The following is an 18,219-nucleotide window of genomic DNA, read 5'->3' as shown; positions in this document are numbered from 1 at the left end:
GGAGCCAGCAGACCTGCGCTGCCATGTCAGGGACATGAGAGCTGTTCACACACAGGCTGCACCCGGTCAGCTGGGACAGCCAGTGAAGATCTGGTGCTCAGTGAAGAGTGAGAGTGAAGAGTGGAGATGCAGTGGAAACGTGAGCAGAGAGAAGTGGGAGACACAGAGTGAACTGGATTGAATCCTCAAGTGTCCAGAGAGGGAGGAGTTAGGGAGAAGATCCAGGGAGAAGAGTCAAGAGAAGAGCAGAAGAGGAAGAGGAGGACTGTGTAGTCTTTTCTCAGACCAGTTCTGGTCACACTTCTGTATCCAAGGACATTTCTGTTACTTGTTTACTTACTACTTACTTACTAAAGGGTTACTAAAGGGTTGCAGCGGGCCGAGAGTGTGGACAACGCGCCGTGCTGTCCCTTGGTCCCCAGGCAGTGTACGAGGATCGCTTTGTTCCGGGCGTCCGGCACGTTTGTGAGCTCAGGTGCAGCCCAGTGAGTCCTGAAGGAGTCCAGCCAGCAAGTCCAGGGCGCTGGAGGCTCAACAGGTCAAGCGAGGAACGGGGGGGCAGTGGGAGTGAAGACTCCTTCCTCGCCGCCAGTGTGACACCGAGGAAGACCAGGGACTGAGACGTCCGCTCTTCATTGTGCAGAACTCGTAACTGACACCCGCCAAGGCACGTCAGTACTGTAAAGAGGTAACCCCCAAACCCCAAGCGCAGCAGCGTCGTAACCCCCAAACGGACTCTGTGAGCGATATAACAGTATTCCTCTGCTGAAGCCGCAGTCGAGATATATTTTGGAATTTGCGTGCACCAGGGTGCAATTACTTGTTGGGAGATCGTGATGTTGTCGTCTACAGCTCTCCTGAATGAAGACCCGCAGCACCTGAAGGGCTCTTCCAGCAGATCCACAAGGCCGGACTGGCAGTAAAAGCAGCGGAGAGCTCTTCATCATGGAAGGAGGTGTTGTTCCTGGGGTATGTTGTCAGCAGTGGGGCGCTGGAGCACCAGGTACACAAGATCAAGGCCTTGCTTGACAAACTGCGGCCAGCCCGGAGAAAACAAGTCTGATCCTCCTTCGGACTCGTGGGCTGGTACCGCAGGTTTCTTCCCAGAGTCTCCCACAGATCTGACCAGAAAGACAGCGAGGAACAGAGCCTCTTCTGGACTGAAGCATGAGTGAGCAGTTACTGACTGGAAAGGGGAATTGTGTGCAGACCCAGGGCGGCAGTGTCTGGATTCTGACTTGCCATTCGTGGTCCAGACTGTGTTGCTGCAGGGAGAGGGGAGAACAGGAGGCCCATCCTGTAGATCAGCAGGAAACTCTTCCCCTGTGCCTGCAGGTCTACTGTGGGATTTCAGTGCCCAGCAGTAAAGTGGGCTCTGGGCACTTTGCAGTATTACCTGTCAGGGAAGAATCTCGTTGAGACTGACCACCGAGCTGTCAAATGGTCACACCGTACGAAAGACAACAGCGCTCATGTGTCACAGTGGTACTTGTCTCCACAGCCTTTCAAGTGTAGATTCCAGTACAGGACAGGAATTAAACCAGTTCGAGGACTTCAAGAGGGGTGAGGGGGTGAGACACTTTGGATCTCGTCCCCGAAAATTCATCTAGAAGCACTTTAAAGAGCCGCAGTTTTACCTTGTGGTGAAGTCGCAGTCGGGATATATTTTGGAATCTGTGTGTGATGACTTGTGAGGTCCATGCCAGTACCATAACACAGTGAAAGGGGAAAGCGGAACACATTCCCAGGGCGGTCAACAAGTCTAGCATCAAGGTTTCATGTAAATTCTAGCACAATCGTAGGTCGTACTGGTTTCAGTGCTGTGCCCTGTGATCATAATCACACGACACGTAACGATTCCTCTGAAGAGTTTCAGCCCCTTTTGTAAGAACACAGTGGACTCTTCCAGCAGAGGGGACTGGGAAAGGGACAAGTCAGGATGGAGAAGAAAGGACATAATTCAGTTTATCCCACACAGACTGAGAGGGACAGACTGAGATAAAGAGAGGACTGTATTCTGTGATTGTGGATTACCACTGTGACAGGCTTTCTCTCATTTTCTGTCGGCCATTTTTGTAAATATTTATTATATATAATATATATATATTAGTTATAGAGAGTGGAGAACCTCTCACTCTCTATAACTACCATTTTTAATTTTATCTAAGCAACTTTTGGGGTGTCCCACTTCCAGAAGGATGCAGGGAGGGGCAACACATGGTTGGCGACAGCACCAACACTAATATCAATACTATATTTTTATTCTCATTTAAATTGCAGGTATATCATTACCTGAACCCATGTTCCACAGTAAGTATAAACCTGACCATAGTTTCAGTTTTCATTTACAGTGTAGCTGAACACAGCAGATACAGAAATACATTTTAAAGAAGCAGTTGCTTGAGGAACTGATAGAAACTCTAATTTCATGCATGTTTCTGAGGAAGCACTCATTCATTCAATGCTTTTTAGACAAATTGATTTACTGAGTTTTTGGATGGTTGCTCAAACTCTAGGCTTAGAAAAATTGCAAAGTATTGACTTTAGTTGTAGTTGGAGTCCTCATGGCTTAAAAGGGACAGTGTGATAAATGCTTTGAAAAAACTTTAAATTTTATTCTAGCAGAATGTAGGTTTTATCCTGAGAGAAACAACTACAGTACGTTACATACAGTATTTCCCAGGTAACCACTGTTCCAGTATTTGAATTATAAACCAAAACCCCATTAATACACACAGGATCCACAACACAACAGTCTGTCTAACTGCCCACTGGACACCACTTATCCACCAGAGCCCCTCGCTCACAGAACAGCACCAGAACCCCACGGACCCAGTTACCAAACCCAGTGTCCCAAAGGTGCAGTCCAGCAGTGTTACTCTCTCGAACCCAGGCCTGCTCAGTGAGCTGGTGTGCCTCCTTCCACCAGGGTGAAGGAGCCCAGTGTCCTCCGGAGGTCTTCAGCTTCCTCTTCAGTCCCAGCTGTCCTGAACACCGTGTCCCTCACACTCCCCCTCCAAGCCCAGTGTTGGGTAGAGGGGAGGAAGATGATGCTGGCCTCTTCCTCCTCTGCTGTCTGTGGAGTCCTGGTGTTCCAGTGCTCTCCTGGGTCCCTCCTGACTGGGGCTCTGGCCGCCCCCTGGCCAGGACTCAGAGCTCAGGACTCTGTCCCTGGGGGACGTGTCCCTGGGAGTCTGGGTTGGGCAGAGCCGACTGCTCGGCTCCTTCAGCAGCTGTCTGTGAGCAGAAGGCCAGCTGTGAGGAAGCTCTGTGTGTCTGAACCCTGTCCAGAGCCCCTCTGAGTCTGACAGCGAGACCTGTCCCCCTCTGAGCTGCGTGGAGATGAAACATCTGTGCAGGAAGAAGCTCAGGAACAAGGAAAGACCAACACAGCTCCCTCACTGCCACACTGGGCACTTCAAGACAACACAGTCCCAACACCTGTGACCCCAACACCTGTAACCCCCTCACTCTCTCACCCTGACCCCAACACCTGTAACCCCCTCACTCTCTCACCCTGACCCCAACCCCTTCACCCTGACCCCAACACCCGTAACCCCACTCCCAAACCCCCTCACTCTCTCACCCCAACCCCAACATCTGTAACCCCTAACCCAGCACCCATAACCCCAACATCCGTAACCCCAACATTTGCAACCCCCTTATTCCCTCACCCCGGCCACAACACCCGTAACCTCACTCCCAAACCCCCTCACTCTCTCACCCTGACCCCAACACCTGTAACCCCAACATCTGTAACCCCACTCCCAAACCCCTCACTCTCTCACCCCGACCCCAACACCTGTAACCCCAACATCTGTAACCCCTAACCCAACACCTGTAACCCCAACATCACCTCTAGCTGCTCTCCCAAACCCCCTCACTCTCTCACCCTGACCCCATCACCTCTAGCTGCTCCCCCAAACCCTATGACCAGAAACCAGTCCTGCCCAGAGGGATTCATTCCCCAACAGACCTTCAGCTCCTCTTCCCACAGGGAACAAGTCTGCAGTCCTCTGTTCCATGAGAAAGCTGGAACAGACTAATTCCTGCTGAACTCCCAAGTTCTCTATTCCTCTTCCTCCCCACTCTCTAGACTCGTTCCTTCCGCTCCCTGGAGCCCCTGGCCCACTCAGAAGGGCTCTCCCACCCGTGGCCTGTCTTCCCTTTCCCAGGAAGAAGCCAGGCAGGACAGTCGCTTGTGAAGAGAGACAACAGCTGTGACAGTGATTTTACTGATTTACTGAAAGACATGATTAATGGTGAGACAATAGAAAATAGAGCAATAACATGGACTGAAAGCAGAACAGTTTGACACAAACGAGTAGAATAATTGTATTCTCCAGGAGAGCCCCTCCCACAGATAATGTGCTGATTCAGTCTGTGTGACTGACAGGACAAATGATCAGTGGGGCTGAGTTTGTACCTCCTTCATTGAAGCAAGGGCTGAAGTATGGAAAGAGTTTCTCAGTGAAGGAGGCAGTGAAGGTGTAGATATGAGACCTGTTGTCCACATTGTAAAAGGAGACCTGTCCCCCCTCATAGTCCACATACACCCCCACCTTCTGGGGCTTCTGGCTCAGGGGGAGGAGGACTGAGGGTCTAGTACAAGCCTCGATCTCATTCCCATTCCTCAGCTTCACAGTCCAGTAACCATACTGGGGTCTCAGTGTGATCTTCCCCTTCCTGTTGATGGACTCTCTGGCGACTCCTAAATCCCACTTAGTCTTCTCCCCCACCACCACCTCCCAGTAGTGTCTCCCTGAGGTGATCCCATCCTTTCCCAGGAAATTGACACACCAATCAAATCTCTCTGGATTGTCAGGGAGATCTTGCCGTTTCTTTCCATGTCTCACTTGTTTCCCATCCTCAGACAGGATGAGATTGGGATGAGCTGTATTGGGGTCCAGAGTCACATCAGCTGTGGATCAGAGAGCAGACAGACAGGATGAAATGATCTGTATCTCACTCCTCTCTCAGATGAAAGTACAGATGCAGGTGTCTAGAGTGTGTATCAGGATTCACTCCAGCAGAAAGCTCACTGCAGTAAACTACAGTTCTGTTCAGTGTGCTGATTTCAGCTGGACTGGGCCTGCCTGTCCTGAGACACCCAGGGCATTCAGTGACAAAATAAAACTGATTTGTTGATACATTAATTACACAAAACCTGTTTTCCTCTTCTCCACTGTTCTGGTACAGTTTGCACGTGATGCCTGCAGTCACAGGTTCACAACACTGGTTTGGGTTGAACTCGTCTGCAGTCACTGGCGCTTGTTTGTGTGCAGCAGGTAAAAATAAAGACAACACTTCAGAAAGTGTCAGTATTGTGCGGCCAGCGTGTAGTGGACATTACAGTGTGGACAGGACCGGTCCAGATGCTCTGGATGTGTACTGATATGACTGGAGAGACTGGGCAGGCAGACCTGTGGAAATGGGCTCCCCTGGGTTGGTCAGGACAGACAGGCCCAGGCCGGCTGAGATGAGCTGTGAGCGTGTGCAGAGCTCTCACACTGCGAGAGTCTGGCTCCTGTGGGAGAAAGTGTCTTTAAATCTGAAGGAGACCTGATGATCCACTGTGCAGATCACACGGCTGAGGGCATCTTTATACTGATGGATACATTATTTCAGAAGAAGAAAAATAAGCAAACTGTCTTTTCATGGTTATTCTGGTTCCTCTCTATCAGTTAGATTGTAAAAGTCTCATTAAGACAAAATTCTTAGAAGCTGAAATTGCTGCCACTTCATTAACAATAACAGGGACCTGAGTCACACAGGCAGTAACTGCAAGCTTGTCTCCTCCTGCGCTGCTGAGGACAGTAATAAAAAGGATCTGTTGTTTGTGTGTGTTAAGAGCTGTCTGTCAGTGTATTTAACTCTGTCACCTGAATTAAGGCTGAAGTTGTCTTAACACAAGACAGGGGAACCCGAGAGAGAACAGACAAAGCTTGTGTGTGTCTTTTTTTCTTGTTCGTTAAACACAAATCAGTGTAATACGTATGGAAACCTGAAAAACAGACATTGTGGGTCAGTTGTAACGAACTGACACAGCGCACTAACTGGAGCTCAGCCCCTGGTCAGCACACAGCTCCGTGTTAAACTAGCGCGCCAACTTCAGACCAAGAGCAACGAACTTGGCCGCTGAAATCAGTCCGCAGCTCCGAGCTGAACCTGCTCTCCACTGCAACGAGCCCAGAGTGAGAGCTGCTGCCCTCTAGAGATGACTGGAGTACAGGACTGACTCCCAGCGCCTCTTCACATGGGGAGACAGCTCAGTGTGGGACAGGCGGAGCTCTGGATCACAGGAGAATAGAGGGGAAACAACACCGGCACTACGGCAGGAAGTCATGTGTCCGTCGCTCAGAAAAGTATTGTAATGTTTAACTAAAACTGCTTTCCAGTTAAATCACATTTATTAATAATGAACTTTATTGATGTGTTTATTCATAAGAGTAATTTATTAAAAACTAATTTTATTGTATCTATTAATGTATTTAATGTCTATTAATACAAGTAATTTATTAACAATGAAATTTATTGTACATCTTTATTAGTAGCTGTATGTAAAATATTTTGTATGTGACAGTGTTTTTTCAGATATCCCAGGGAGTGAAGAGAATTGAAATTAAGAAAATATTTAGTGTGAGAGTGTTGAATGTGTTTTGTCTGGGTGGGAATTGAGCAGATCTTTTATTTTTTGTTGTGATGAGACTCTACAGTTGTATTTCTTAAGGGAATGCAGGGATATTCAGAAATTGGGGGAACAGATATTAACATTATATAGTCAAATGTATAGGTTAAAGTAATAAAAATACTGTAATCACCATCTTTTTAAAAGTGATGATTTGTGTCAGTTCTAGATGAAGGCAGTCTGCAGGAATGGCTGTAAGAGCTGATGGAAGGACATCTGTGGATATTACTGCACTGAATGATTTAACCTCAATAACTTTCCTTACTCGTTTCGACATCAGTTTGCTGGACTAAGAATTAATTTCCCACCAGATCTCACTGTTTTCACTGTTTGTATTTGTTGAGCCATGTGTTGGTGACCCTGCTCTTCAAGGCTCAGCTGTGTGAGCCTGCAGGTGTGTGTTCATGCTGAAGATCACGATGGTCAGGTACAGTATAACTCCTACAGGCAGCGCCTGGCTCAGACAGACTACAGAAGGAGAGAACCTGGCAGTTCTGCTGCAGACCAGTGAAGAGAGCTTTCCCTGGATGGCCAGGTGAGAGGATGGAGTCACTGGTACTGAACTCCTCTGTGCAGAACCGTGCGTCTCGAGAGCAGTGCCAGCAGGAAATGCCGAGTGGCCCTCAAGCTTATAGCAGCGAGGGGCCACACCTCCTCCTGGGTACCAGTGCAACAGCTCCAGAGCAGCCGAGAGTTACCATGGAGATACAGCAGGGAGCCCAGAGACTCCCCCTGAGCCAGGAGACACTGACCCACGGTGTGAGGGAGCAGCATCCTGAAACTGAGGACAGGGGCTCGGCCTTCAAGACCACAACAAAATCAGACAAAATGGTGGAGGAGCTTTCTCAGCGCAGCAAAGAGGGACTGAGTGAGGCAGAGCAGGGACAACCAAGGACTCTGCTACGAGAGTTTGCAGATGTGTTTGCTGGAAGAGAGGAAGACTGTACTCGTACACACAAAGCTCAGCGCACCATCGACACTGGCGAAGCAAGACCCATCTGCATCCCTCCCCCCGCCTGGCCATCCACAAGAGAGCCGAGGCAGAGGAAGCAGTCCGGGGTCTGACTGCAGCAGGGGAGATCGAGCCCTCTGACAGGCCCTGATCTCCCCCTGCAGAAGGACGCTTCACTGCTGGTCTGTACAGACTACAGGGACTCAACAACGTCACCAGGAAGGACTCTTGTCCCCTGAGCCACACTGACGAGGTGCTGGATTATGTCTCAGGGTAGCGCTGGTTCAGCTCTCTGGACCTGTACAGCAGCTACCGGCAAGTTGAGGTCCCCAGAGGTCAGGCCAGAGACTGCCTTCTCCAGAGGTCAGGGGCTGTGGCAACACACGCTCCAGCCTTCTGGACTGTGCCCTGCCCAGCCAGCTCTGAGCGGCTGATGGGAAGGGAGCTCAGTGGCGTGCCCAGGTCAGAGTGCCCGGTGTGCCTGGATGACCCTCATTCTCCAGGTCCTGGACAAGTGAAGAAAGGTCAGGGACCTCATGAGGAGGACAGGTCTGTAGACTCACTGAAGACATGAATCTCCTACAGCAAGAGACTCGTTTCCTGTGAGCTTCTGAGCCAGAAGGGTCTCTTCAGGCCCTGAAGAGGAGCCACAGTAAACTCCTGGCCAGCCCCCCGGTCAGTTCAGGATGTGAGGAGTTTCATTGGACCGGCCTCCTACTACTGCTGGTTTGACCCCTAGTTTGCTGACGTTGCTGAACTCCTTATATTTCTCACACATAGAGCAGCATCTTCCCTCTGGGGTGAAGACTGTCAATGTGCTTTTGAACAGCAAGAGCTGTCCTTGCAGAGTCTCCAGTGTTGGCTCAGCTGGACCCAGAGAGCCCATTCAACCCAGACACAGATACCAGCAGTGATGGCGTCTGTACTTGAGCCATGAGCTCAGCTGTGCTGAGAGAAACCACACACCCTGCTGCATGTTCACGAGAGGAGCTGCATACTGACCAGGGGAGGAGCTCAGAGTCAGCTGTCTTCAGGGAGGTGTGCCAGTGTTTAGGGATCTATAAGACTGGGAGACTCCAGTACATCCCCAGAGTGATGGGTTACTGCTTCAATCTGACACCTGCTACACAGCTCACTGCCGCCCACCAGAAGGACTGGGGCAGACACTCTAGACAGCTTGTTCCAGTCTCCCACCACTCTCTGTGTAAAGGTGTCTGTTCCAGAGCTCATCCTCCAGTGCCTGAGGCTGTGTGCCTGTGTCCAGTGTGGACTGGAGAGCAGTGGGTGTCCTTCAGTGGGACCGGCTGCTTCACTGTCACACCTCAATCTGGAGGAGCAGAGAGACAGACATCCTGTCTCTCTCCCTCTTCTCTGCTCTCATTTCACCCTCTTCCTCCCTTAACAAGTCCTTCCTCTCCTCTTAGTCTCTCACAGTAGTGAATTTCGAGCTCCTGTCTCAGGCTGTTGTGTTCAGTGTCTTGTGTGTCTGCAGGCTCCTAGTTGTCAGTGTAGATTCTAGTTTACAGGTTTAACAGGATTACAATCCTCTGTTTCACAATGATGTAAAGGAGAACTGCAGTCCTGACACAGTGATGGGGTCTTCAATCTGTGTATTGGGGATCCCAAGACATGGGTCAGTGTTGGTGTCCCCACTGTGTGACACAGTGTTGGGGTCCAATTCCTCATCAGTCCTGATAAGCACAAAGCCCATCAGAGGGACTTTGCTCACAACATTAAACACATCAGCTGTGTATAAAGCAGGAGTTACAACATCTCCCCCTGTTAGAGTAAGAGCCTGTATTGACCCCTGTGACCCTGCTGTGACCTTTGTAAATGACAAGTTCCTGTCAGTGACAACAGACTCACCTGCATGTTTGCGAAGCCTCTCAAACTCTGCAAACAGAGAGAAAGATGTTAGAGAGCTGAGAGCACATTCCTGCTGGAGTCTGGTCTCCAGGTGTGCAGTGTTGTGTATTGTAGTGCTGTGCTGATCTCTCAGGCAGGACAGTAACACACAGGAGTGTGTTGTCTGGCCAGTGGAGCTGTGGGTCTGTAAGAGACACTGACAGCTCATCCAGCTGCACTGGAACAAACTACTGATCCTGAAGAAAACCCCACTAATCCGTCAGGAGATTTTGATGGAAAAACACAGTCATGAGGATCTTGTGTCCAGATACAGTCAGGGGGAGGTGAGTAAAGTATAAATATGAATTTGAAGGTAAACATGATTACAATGTGCATCTATTATGAGTTAAATTATGACAAGATAAAATCTATAAATCAATTAATGACCATGATATGAAAAATTGAAATAAAAACATCAAATAAATATAGTGTGAAATAAAAAGTTCCTAACTGATACTTAAACACTTTAAGTTTTTCATTTTATTTTGTTGATACTAAGGAAAGCTGAATATAAATATGATAAAATAAAACTTTGAATTTGAATTAAATGAAAAGCTAATCTTTAAATCAATTATGAACCATGAAATAAAAAACTTACATTTTCTAATTGACATTAAAACAGTGATTTTTTTATTATTTTGTTGAATCAGTAAGGAAAGGGAGTGAAACACAAACCTTCCTCTGAGAGCCTCTTGACTTCCTCTCTGAGTCTGTCCTCCAGCTGACACACAGCCCTCCTCACAGCCCCCAGACAGAGATCAGGGTGAACAGTGATGTCAGACCAGTCCTTGGGGTGTGGAGGGGAGCACAGGGAGGGGAAACTCTACAGCAGGAGAGACTCAGAGTCATGGGGGGTCACAGCCCTCTAAGGCAATAAGTCACCTGTGAGTCTGAAACCTAGAGCCCAGTATAGATCACTAAGAGTCACACAGTGAGCTCTCTCTGCTCTCTGTAGATACTGTATCTGCTCTCTACAGTGTGTGCTGACCTGTAGGACTCTCTGCTCTCTGTAGATACTGTATCTGCTCTCTACAGTGTGTGCTGACCTGTAGGACTCTCTGCTCTCTGTAGATACTGTATCTGCTCTCTACAGTGTGTGCTGACCTGTAGGACTCTCTGCTCTCTGTAGATACTGTATCTGCTCTCTACAGTGTGTGCTGACCTGTAGGACTCTCTGCTCTCTGTAGATACTGTATCTGCTCTCTACAGTGTGTGCTGACCTGTAGGACTCTCTGCTCTCTGTAGATACTGTATCTGCTCTCTACAGTGTGTGCTGACCTGTAGGACTCTCTGCTCTCTGTAGATACTGTATCTGCTCTCTACAGTGTGTGCTGACCTGTAGGACTCTCTGCTCTCTGTAGATACTGTATCTGCTCTCTACAGTGTATGCTGACCTGTAGCTCTCTCTGCTCTCTGTAGATACTGTATCTGCTCTCTACAGTGTGTGCTGACCTGTAGGACTCTCTGCTCTCTGTAGATACTGTATCTGCTCTCTACAGTGTGTGCTGACCTGTAGGACTCTCTGCTCTCTGTAGATACTGTATCTGCTCTCTACAGTGTGTGCTGACCTGTAGGACTCCCTGCTCTCTGTAGATACTGTATCTGCTCTCTACAGTGTGTGCTGACCTGTAGTACTCTCTGCTCTCTGTAGATACTGTATCTGCTCTCTACAGTGTGTGCTGACCTGTAGGACTCCCTGCTCTCTGTAGATACTGTATCTGCTCTCTACAGTGTGTGCTGACCTGTAGGACTCTCTGCTCTCTGTAGACACTGTATCTGCTCTCTACAGTGGGTGCTGACCTGTAGGAAGTTGATGTGGTCCTCAGTGTGGGAGAGCTGCTCCAGCTCAGTGTTTCTCCTCTTTAGCTCAGTGATTTCCTGCTCCAGCTCTTTAATGATCCCTTCAGCCCTCCTCTCTGCTGCTCTCTGCTTCTCCTCAATCAGCTCGATGAGCTCAGCCTGGATTCTCTCAGTGGAGTTTTGAAGAGCAGTGAAGACCTGCACACTGTCCACAATCTCTCTTTCTGCAGAGCTCTGAGGAGACATCAGGAGACTTCTTGAGTTAACAGGAATAAAAAAAATATTATTGAAATGCGAGAGTGAACAAATTAATTGCTAGTACATTAATTGTTTCAGTTCAAAAGAGAAGAGAAACACTTCACACACTATGTTGGTCACTCCACTCCTGGGTGACAGAATATCTCATCCGTTAACTGGATAATGAGTTTTTTTTATCTTCCTAACTGTCCTCTCTGTCAGGGAACCGATCAGTAGAATAGGAGGATCCTTATGCGTAACCGTGAATCCCACAGAATCCAAAAGACGTAATCTAGGGGCTTGGTCAATTAGGGAGGCAATGAGTCCGGTAACAAGAGAAATCCAAAAGGCAGGAGCAAAGGTTTGGTACCAGGAGATCAATCAAAAGGCTTGGAAAGGCGCACAAGAGAGTTCTGCAGGAGGCTTCTCAACAGTGAGCAAGGGTTGCTGTGTGAGGGAACTCTAAATACTGAAGGGAAAGGGATGTGGTTGGATAATTGGTCCGGGAGTGAGAATTTGTGGAATCTGGTGCCTGTGGGAATGTGATGGGTTCAATTGGGAATGAAATTGTGAAACAGTGGGTTTGGGAATGCAACAGTGTTTGTGAGGAAGAGTGTGGGGCATGACAGGAATAGAACAGCGTTTGCACTCAGTCTTCCTAAGTGTCCTCTCTCTGTGCAGAGAGCAGTGACCCCAGCACTGAGCCCTGCAGTACTCCACTCAGAAGGATTGACAGGACTCACATTGCTGAGCTCCACTGCCTGTTTGATCTCCTCCACCTTCTTCAGTCTGTCCTGGATCATCTGTTGTACTTCTGCCTCAGTCTTCCTCAGCTGTGTCTGTGGACAAACAGGGAAACAGAGAAACTGAAGTCACTGCTGCTGGTGCACTAACACTGCACAACAGAGTCACACACTGACACTGGTCAACAGACTCTCACACAGATGCTGGGCTGGACAACAGACTCTCACACTGATGCTGGGCTGGACAACAGACTCTCACACTGATGCTGGGCTGGACAACAGACTCTCACACTGATGCTGGGCTGGACAACAGACTCTTACACCAGGGAAGTTGTGCTAAGATACCACCAGTTTCTGAAGGAATTGATCATAGCCACTGATCCATATTCTAATAATTATACTAATTTAATTCACAATAATTTTAAATTATTTTAAAATTTAAATTTTAAATTAATATATAACCATAAACCCACCTTTTTTACTCCACATTCCTGCTCTAAAGGGACAGTGCTGTGTGTCCTGTGGTCTGACTCAGTGCAGAACTGACAAACACAGGTCTGATCAGTCCTGCAGAACAGCTCCAGGAGTCTCTCATGCTTCTCACACAGCCTGTCCTCAAGGCTCATCACAGGCTCAATCAGTCTGTGCTTCTTCAATGTTGTCACTCTCAGATGAGGCTCCATGTGAGTCTCACAGTAAGAGGCCAGACAGACCAGACAGGATTTCACAGCCTTGAGTTTTCTCCCAGTGCAGAAATCACAGGACACTTCTCCAGGGTTAGCACAAAGTCCTTCATCACTGCTGACTCTGGTCCTCTTGAAGTGCTCAGTGATTTCTGCCAGACTTCTGTTCACACGGAGATCAGGTCTTCTGTAAAATGTCTCCTTACACATTGGACACTGACACACATCACTGCTGTCCCAGTATCCTCCAATACAGGCCAGACAGAAGCTGTGTCCACATGGAGTGGACACTGGGCTGGTGAATGTGTCCAGACAGATAGAGCACAGGAACTGCTCTTCAGACAGGACACTGCTGGGTGAGGCCATTCCTGAGCAGAAACAGAGTTGATCAAAGAAGATCAGCACCATCTCAATTCAACACAAACAGCAAAAAGTACAGGTGAGTAACTCCAGTCACACACCAAACAACACAGTAGAAGAAAGAAAACTTCCTCTCTCTCCCATCTGGACCAGCCTGAATCCCCTGAGCCCCCAGTGTTATGATGTGTTTTTCAGGACCCTTTGCAGAATCCGGAGGGGAGTGAACAGACACGGGGAGGAGAAGAGGAACTGGGCTGGTAGACGAACTGGGGGGCGTGACGAAGGTGCTCAGGTGCTCGGGGGGCGTGACGAAGGTGCTCAGGTGCTCGGGGGGCGTGACGAAGGTGCTCAGGTGCTCGGGGGGCGTGACGAAGGTGCTCAGGTGCTCGGGGGGCGTGACGAAGGTGCTCAGGTGCTCGGGGGGCGATACGAAGGTGCTCAGGTGCTCGGGGGGCGTGACGAAGGTGCTCAGGTGCTCGGGGGGCGTGACGAAGGTGCTCAGGTGCTCGGGGGGCGTGACGGAGGTGCTCAGGTGCTCGGGGGGCGTGACGAAGGTGCTCAGGTGCTCGGGGGGGCGTGACGAAGGTGCTCAGGTGCTCGGGGGGCGTGACGAAGGTGCTCAGGTGCTCGGGGGGCGTGACGAAGGTGCTCAGGTGCTCGGGGGGCGTGACGAAGGTGCTCAGGTGCTCGGGGGGCGTGATGAAGGTGCTCAGGTGCTCTTCATGCCCTTCATGGGGAGGGATTACAATCGTGACACCCAAGGACCATCTGACAGGACAGAATACTGCAGTACAGGAAACCCCAGACTGGACTGACTGGGAGCTTTAACTGGGGAGAACAGCACTCTGGAAACTGAAGTCTGAATCAGAAACAAAACTGAAAGTTGATTCTCCCGCCAAACACAACTTCCTGCAAAGGCACCACATACAGTTTTTCTTCAACAGCTCCTCCCGTCCCTAAATCCTCAGCACACTCCTCCAGCACAGAGGAACAGGCTGCCTGCTGTCCAGACCTGTCCCAGTCCTCAGCACAGCAGCTCTGCTCTCTATTGTAGTGAAGGAGCCTGCAGTGTCAGAGCTGAAGCTGCAGGAGAGAGAGTCCAGCTCCAGGTCCAGCCTTTCCCTCCCTGAGCTCTTTATTCCCTCTGTCCTTTCCCTCCTCTGCCAGTCAAACACACCGCAGCTCAGTCCTCCTCACACAGGGCCAGGGCTCCAGTCCAGCAGGTGCTCATGTCTTCATGAAGAGGAAACAGGGCAGCAGCTCTGTTTTGTTGTGTGTGCTGTAGTGTGTGTATTGTCATTGATCAGAAAGATTTGTTGAACCAAGTGTACCTGGATTATTATTCTTTTCACTACAGCTGTTCCAGAGAACAAAGAATTCATGTTCCTGTAGTTCTCCCAGCCGCTCGGGGAGATTCTGGAGAATCACTTACAAGCTGACTCAGCCTCTCAGTCAGTTCCTTATCTTCACTTCACCAGTTTCGTTCCCCCATTGGCAACAATACTGTCACGCCCAGTACACCTAGAGGGCGCTCTGCTGCTCTCCTGTTCCCAGTCCCTGTGATTATTCTTGTCTTTCAGGTGTGTCTTGTTGTGTAGCCTGTTTACTTCCTGTTTCTGCTCTGCTCTTCGCTCAGCGTTGAGGTTCGGATGTCCTGAGACCCTCCTGGCACCAGGTCGCCCCACGTCCGCTACCTGAGGGCCTAGGTTTCTATACGGCTTCTCCTGAACAGCTGAGCCCGGCTAACCCCCGTCTCGCCTCTACGCATAGGGTCTTCTTCACTGTTACGACCCCAAGTGTCTAGGGGTAAAGGGGTGTAACATTTAGGATAATTCTTTTGGAAGCAGGGGGGTTTTGGTGAGGGACTAGGAAGCGTGATAACAAGGGTAAGGAACTAGAGTGGTGCCAAAGAAAAGAAAACAAACAAAATGGAGCTGGCTAGGACAGTGAGGGAAAGCTAACCTGACTTCAAAAGAAAACCCGAAACACACGGTCTTCGGTGTCTTCAACACCCTAGCTAACCTGCACTGACTACCCAAAACCCTACAAGACAAACGGCACTCACCCGTACTAACTAGTGTACAAATACAAAATCAAAATCAAGTGTGTAAGTGTACCCAACAACCTAAACTAACCTTATATACAAAAGTTCACACAAAAACACAAGTGAACCAGGAAGACAAATAAGGGAAAACAAGAGTAATAAACAGGAGCAGGGTACAAAAGAACACAAACGTTGAACATGTAACACTGGGGCAAGGAAATGGCAAAACAAGGATGAACACACAAACAAACGAAAGTACAAAGATACTACCGTAAAACCAACAAAACCGAAGCTATACGAAAATACACACGCAAAACAAACCAACAAACCAACAAACCAACAAACCAACAAACCAACAAACCAACAAACCAACAAACCAACAAACCAACAAACCAACAAACCAACAAACCAACAAACCAACAAACCAACAAACCAACAAACCAACAAACCAACAAACCAACAAACCAACAAACCAACAAACCAACAAACCAACAAACCAACAAACCAACAAACCAACAAACCAACAAACGAAGCGGAAGCAATAACCAGAAGCGAAGCAAAGCGATAACCAAAACCAAACGGGACCAAAGTCAAACAAAAGGCCTCTCTTTGCTGAAAACCTCCATGTTATATAGTGAATAAAATGTGTTCTGATTGGCTGAGGGCTGATTGATGATGACATCATACTGAAACAGTGGTGTGATGGTTGGCCAATGGGGAAGGGAGAAAAATCAAGGGTCAGCAGTGTGGACATAACAGAAAAAACACACACAGAACACACACTGGGACGTAACATTCACACTCATGCCATTCCACAGTTCGTCCCTTCAGACATCCCTGACAAGCACTGTACAAGCTGCACACAGACAGAGCCCAGGAGCTGGGCTCAGGGCTCCAGTGCTGGAAGGCTGCAGTGTTAAACACTGTGACACTGCTCTGTCCAGCAGCACTTACTACTGACCTGAATTCAACCTGCAGTACAAGGTCCAGAAATACACAGCGTCCTGGACAGCAACACTCACAGCAGGTTCACACCCACCTGTCTCTTTCCTGGCAGGATGATAATTACAGTCCAGATCGTGGAGAAAACTTTTATATTTCTAGTTTTCACGGAAGTTGCTCACAGAGAGATGCTGTTCAACTACAGGAAACACAAAGTGAAAGAGACACCTTCAGGAAAGACAGGAAATATATTTATTTATCTGTTTGTCTGCCGTCAGAGTCGATACATTGAAAAAAAGGAGAAAACTCAAACATTTGACACCATCAGGTTATGATTCACAACAATAAGTCGTCTGTTTAGTGACTAACTGTCTGAGTGTACAGGACAGCAGCTAACCCTGCAGCACACTGTGCTGTTAACTGCTCGGAGACAGACAGGATACTTACACACTGGACAACCTGCTCCTGCTGCTCTGAGCTCCTCTCTCTCTTGTTCTGAAAGAAATATTTGAGTATCTGAGGCCTCTTAATAACTAGATTTGAAAAAGGATCTGTTCATCTCACCTCTCACACCGTTAATGAGAGTAACGGAATATGTTCACTTTCTGTTCTCAGTGAAACACAGAGAGGAGTGCAGGAGAGGATTCTGGGAAACTGGGCTGTGGTGGCAGGTTGTGCTGTAGTCATGTGACTCACAGCTCTGTGTTCAAGGACATTTCTGTGGAAATAAGAATATTAACACTCATATCAGTATACCACCCTGGAGCCCCTCTCTCCTTGTCCACAGACTGTGAGACGGCAGCTCCTCTCTCCCTGAAAGGAGCCTCACACACAAGATGAGTTCACTTCAGATGAACAGATGGCAGATGGCTGTGTGGTGGCTCATTTCTCAGGCCCCATGAAAGGCTCCCAGTGTGCTGCAGGGAGCAGAGGGGCTGTTCAAGCAGGACTGAGCTGAGGCACTGCTGCTGCAGGAGTGAGGCAGCGGCGTATCGTCTCCCCACAGCTGAGAGAGACAGGGAGCACAGGCTGAGTCCACAGGCCCCTGGTCTCCCATCCGCACAGACAGGAGCTCTCTCAGCACGAGGGGAGAGGAGCCAGCAGACCTGCGCTGCCATGTCAGGGACATGAGAGCTGTTCACACACAGGCTGCACCCGGTCAGCTGGGACAGCCAGTGAAGATCTGGTGCTCAGTGAAGAGTGAGAGTGAAGAGTGGAGATGCAGTGGAAACGTGAGCAGAGAGAAGTGGGAGACACAGAGTGAACTGGATTGAATCCTCAAGTGTCCAGAGAGGGAAGAGTTAGGGAGAAGAGTCAAGAGAAGAGCAGAAGAGGAAGAGGAGGACTGTGTAGTCTTTTCTCAGATCAGTGAGTGAGGACAGGGATGCTGGAGGGGATCCTGAAGACAACAGGACAGATCACTTCAACCCACAGATCGAATGTGACTCCTTCTGTCTCCCACTCCTCCACAGTCCACACCCACCTCAACACTACCAGCAGGACCAGTTTAACTGCACTGGCCTTTCTGGTCACTGTCTTCATTAAAATGACCTCCTGGGAAAGAGCTGGTGGAAACAGAGGAGATCAGTGATGCTCTCCTGAACTCGTCTCTATCTAGAGACTGTAAGATAAATGACCAGAGAACCTGCAGACATATTGGTGTAAAAACCCAGGAGCTCAGCTGCATTTGTCTTGATTTCAGTGTGAAAGTGACCCCAGACCAGTTCAGGTGACAGATCCTGGAGTTTCAGTGTCACAGTGAAGGACATCGTCATCCTACAGACCTGAATCACAGCACAGGGCCCAGTTCACAGCTTGTCTGAATACTGGTCCAGACGCACTGGTGGTCAGGGAAATCTGAGGTC

The 18,219-nt window shown here is 49.0% G+C and overlaps 1 protein-coding gene across 3 annotated transcripts; it reads right to left on the bottom strand.

Annotated features, from left to right (window-relative positions):
- Window positions 1–2,240: 2,240 nt before the first annotated feature.
- Window positions 2,241–16,979, bottom strand: LOC148660423 (zinc finger protein RFP-like). Of its 3 annotated transcripts, XM_088637795.1 has the most exons (8): window positions 16,802–16,956; window positions 16,374–16,553; window positions 12,799–13,376; window positions 12,326–12,421; window positions 11,346–11,579; window positions 10,221–10,368; window positions 9,507–9,533; window positions 2,241–4,921 (listed from the first exon to the last, which is right to left on the bottom strand). In XM_088637795.1, exons 3-8 carry the CDS (start codon window positions 13,372–13,374, stop codon window positions 4,377–4,379), a joined length of 1,626 nt encoding a protein of 541 aa, XP_088493921.1. In that variant the 5' UTR covers window positions 13,375–13,376; window positions 16,374–16,553; window positions 16,802–16,956; the 3' UTR covers window positions 2,241–4,376. The 3 variants fall into 3 exon arrangements, with proteins under 3 accessions (XP_088493921.1, XP_088493920.1, XP_088493919.1); XM_088637794.1 differs by lacking the exon at window positions 2,241–4,921 and having other exon boundaries at window positions 8,283–9,533; window positions 16,452–16,553; XM_088637793.1 differs by lacking the exon at window positions 2,241–4,921 and having other exon boundaries at window positions 8,284–9,533; window positions 16,919–16,979.
- Window positions 16,980–18,219: the final 1,240 nt, after the last annotated feature.

Source organism: Lepisosteus platostomus, chromosome 6 (assembly GCF_059453375.1).
Source record: "Lepisosteus platostomus isolate fLepPlt1 chromosome 6, fLepPlt1.hap1, whole genome shotgun sequence".
Classification (NCBI taxonomy): Eukaryota; Metazoa; Chordata; class Actinopteri; order Semionotiformes; family Lepisosteidae; genus Lepisosteus; species Lepisosteus platostomus.
Note: the sequence above shows the minus strand (reverse complement) of the source record. Positions and strands in the feature narration are given on the sequence as shown.